General features: G+C 45.9%; 1 protein-coding gene across 1 annotated transcript; it reads left to right on the forward strand.

The window, feature by feature from the left end:
• The first annotated feature begins 527 nt into the window (after positions 1 to 527).
• On the forward strand, positions 528 to 3,072 carry LOC144067125 (cholecystokinin-like). The gene is made up of 4 exons (XM_077590636.1): positions 528 to 766; positions 963 to 1,077; positions 1,147 to 1,272; positions 2,672 to 3,072. Exons 1-4 carry the CDS (start codon positions 578 to 580, stop codon positions 2,800 to 2,802), a joined length of 561 nt encoding a protein of 186 aa, XP_077446762.1. The 5' UTR covers positions 528 to 577; the 3' UTR covers positions 2,803 to 3,072.
• Positions 3,073 to 3,399: the final 327 nt, after the last annotated feature.

Here is a 3,399-nt window from a genome sequence, read left to right on the forward strand (position 1 = left end):
TGATCGATAGCCATCGATTGGAGGCCTTGAGATTTGCTGCCGGGCGTTTGATTGATGGGTCGGGTTAATCCCGCGTGGCCGAGCAGGGATGGTGTCTCGTTTGGAGCCACGTCAACCGAGATCAGGACTTTAGTTCAAACGCTTGTTTGCTAGACTGACGTTAGTGGTTTTGACATTTGCTTCAGAAGACTTTGTTTTTCTAGTTATCGCAACGGAATCGTTTACCAGTCGTTCTTTCGAAAATACAACTTGTTGTTTGATATGGTTTCTGTATTTGGACTAGGAATGTCTTCGATTGGAAATTGGGCGCGATCGCTGCGTTTTTAGCAGATCGGAATCGGGGGGGGGAAGATTGGGTTGTAAAATGTTTATTTTTTGAGTTTGAAGTCATTGATGAGAATGGTCGCTGCTACATTTCCAATATCGAAATCGGGCCACGGCACGTCATTTCCAGAAGAAAGGTTTGGCCAAGATATTTGAACTGAACTGCTTTTTGTATAAACTAACCAGCAAAAGTTGTGTTTTTGATGAGTTTTACAGCAAAATAGCACTTTGGCCGAAAATCCACGTGGACAAGATGCCTCCGTTGAAGAACAAATACACGCAAGAAGATCGGGGAATCCAGAACCGACCGCGACCACACACGCATCATCGCGCGCACACACGGAGAGAGAGTATAAAAGGAGCATCGTTGGCACCGAGCGAAGACAAGAGCCCTCCTCCCTCCCGTTCCCTCAAACGAACGAACCAAACCTCATTCCTCAAGGTAAGATATTTTTTAAAAAAAATCCATTTCTTTTTCAACATTCGGATGACTTTCTTACATTTGTCTTGTTTTTTTGTTTTTTACGGTACCACAACACGGAGGTTAAAATAAAATATCCTGTTTGAATTTCTGTACACTTGCTTGACTCCGTAAAGCGAATACAAGCATTTGTAACTTTTCCCCCCCTATGCCGCAGATGTCTACGGGGCTGAGCGCGTGTTTGGTTCTGGTGGTCCTGTGCACAAGCTCGTGGGGGCTCCCCTTCCCCTCCCGCCTCGGGGAGCGGGAGCGCCGTTCCCCCTCCGAGGAAGGTAGGGCGGCCGCCTCTCGTCGAACCCCCGTCGCGGCAACGTGACCTCGGCTCCCGTGCGTGTGCGCAGCCCACGCTTTGGGGGAGCCCCATCTCCGACACAGGCGCTCCGCCCCCCAGCTCCAAGCGCTGACCCCGTCCCAGGAGGACGCCGACCTCAGTGAGCTGCTGGCCAGACTTATGTCCTCCAGGAAAGGTGCGTCGTCGTCCTCGGCGTCGTCCTCGCCAACAACATGGCGCTCATTACTGGAGACGAGTGCTCTCGTCTTGTCACCCTCTCACCCACCCGACATCACTCTCACTAATTATTAGCTCCAGTGCATGGCAGCTTTGTAAAACAAATGAGTGGATCTGGAAAGCTTTTGTGGTCCCAAAGTGCCTTTATTGGAGTCTTCCGGCCACTCCGCGCCCTCGCCGTCTGCGGCTTATTTCGTGCAATCCGCATTGATTTGAATTCAGCAAAAAATAGGTGCTGCACCGATGTTGAGGGCCAAGAAAATGTTTCCTACCTGGAAGAAAGCAGCATTAAATGTTTTTTTAAATCCTTTTTAAAGAGGTAACAACACTAGTTTTTGTAGATAAAATGTATTTATAGTTATGCTGGATTCAGTTCATGAAATTCTAGAAATGTTCAATGAATTGATGAACCTAAAGTACAACTTAAAGCTTACCTCTTTACCCATTGGTCATCAAATTAGTCGACAACTATTTTGCCTGTTGACTTTTAATGGTCCAAATCCGCTTTTTAAGCCTATTACCAGCCCATTTTTATTCATTTAAAATTCCATTTAGGTCTGTTTTCTTTTCTTTTCTTACATGAAACCTCCCAAAATCTATTTATAGAAAAAAAAACTGAAAATATATTTTTTTTATAAATAACAAGGTATATAATCATGTTTGTGGCAGCCATTCTTTTTTTTTCCAATATTTTCTCTCATCCTTAAAGTATTCATAGTCTAACTTGATAACAAGCAACAGCAAGGGATATAATATCTATTTAACCTAATGCGGTTCAGAAAATGAGATGAGATATTGCACCCAAGTCCTCAGGCACAAATGTAGGGAAATCACTTTTGCATGCCACTTTTTTTTGAAGGAAGGCACAACATGGCAGGTTAATACGCCACTCTGGGTGCGCCAAGTCGTGTTCCGCGCTGTTCGCTTTGCGTCGGGTGTGGGAGGTGTCGTTGTCGAGCCTTCTGCGGCCAATCGTCTCGGCCCACCAGGGAACTCGAAAGGTTCTGCTTTGTGTGTCTCGGGTGTGCGCACGCACGGTGCGTAGGAGGGAAGATGTGGGTGGGGGGTGAAAGTGGCATCTCCGCCTGCACAAGTGCTGCTTGACTTGCTGATAAAAATAAATAAAGACAACCAGTGCAGGGCAGCAACTTTTTAAGATGCTCGCAATCTTAGATATAGTTTCTCTGATACAAGCGCACAATCCACATTCTAGATGACTGCTGCGGTCTAATTTAGTCTGAGTGGAGTTCCTCAACTCACTCCAAAACAGAGAGTTCGTCAGCTATCATGTTTCACTCATGACGTGCTTAACATTGAGCGGTTGGATTAGCATTGAATGGTTCTTGGCATTTTTTTAGGGGGTTCCGTTCGTCGCAATTCGCCAGTCAACGGCAGAAACGGCGTCGGTCATCGGATAGCGGACCGCGACTACACGGGCTGGATGGACTTTGGACGGCGCAGCGCAGACGAATACGAGTACTCTTCGTAGAGGTGATCGTCCTGGAAACGCGATAAAGGTTATTAAGGTTGTGCGTTTGTTCGGAATGCAATACACGTTTGTTTGCCTCTCGTTGTGTCAAAAGAAAGGATTGCGGTGTCATGAGACTTGAGAAACACTTGATGGCTGCTCTCTTTTGTTTTCCTAATTTATGATTGATTGTCTTGTGCGCTTCTGTTGAGACCTTTGAGCAGACAACTGTAATTTGGTGTTATACATGCCAATCATCCCCCAAAAATAAACCTAAATATTGCCACCCTATTTTATTTGCGCAGTACTCTCCTTTTTTCTTTTTACACGGGTGAAAAGGCCTCTATCTGCTCACTAATACTGGTTTCCTGACATGTGCAATTGTGTATATATAAAACCCTGTCTTACCATAAGAGTCATTGATGAATCATCCAAAAGAAAATGTCACCTCACAGGAAGGGGAAGTGAGGACCATTGAAAGCTTTTTTTCTGCGGCCGTGGCATCGTGACACGGCACCCCAAATCAAGTACGCGCAAAAGCTCCCAGTGGATCGTGGGTATGATCAAGCAAGAGGAAGGCAATAATGACGTGAGGAGAACGGTCAACTGGCAGCTGCT

The sequence above is a fragment of the Stigmatopora argus genome, chromosome 21 (genome assembly GCF_051989625.1).
Source record: "Stigmatopora argus isolate UIUO_Sarg chromosome 21, RoL_Sarg_1.0, whole genome shotgun sequence".
Taxonomy (NCBI): Eukaryota; Metazoa; Chordata; class Actinopteri; order Syngnathiformes; family Syngnathidae; genus Stigmatopora; species Stigmatopora argus.

Coding starts and splice junctions, on each gene's coding strand:
- LOC144067125 (XM_077590636.1), top strand. CDS start 578: ATGCCTCCGTTGAAGAACAAATACACGCAAGAAGATCGGGGAATCCAG. Junction 767..962: donor ACCAAACCTCATTCCTCAAG/GTAAGATATTTT, acceptor CCTATGCCGCAG/ATGTCTACGGGGCTGAGCGC. Junction 1,078..1,146: donor CCGTTCCCCCTCCGAGGAAG/GTAGGGCGGCCG, acceptor GCGTGTGCGCAG/CCCACGCTTTGGGGGAGCCC.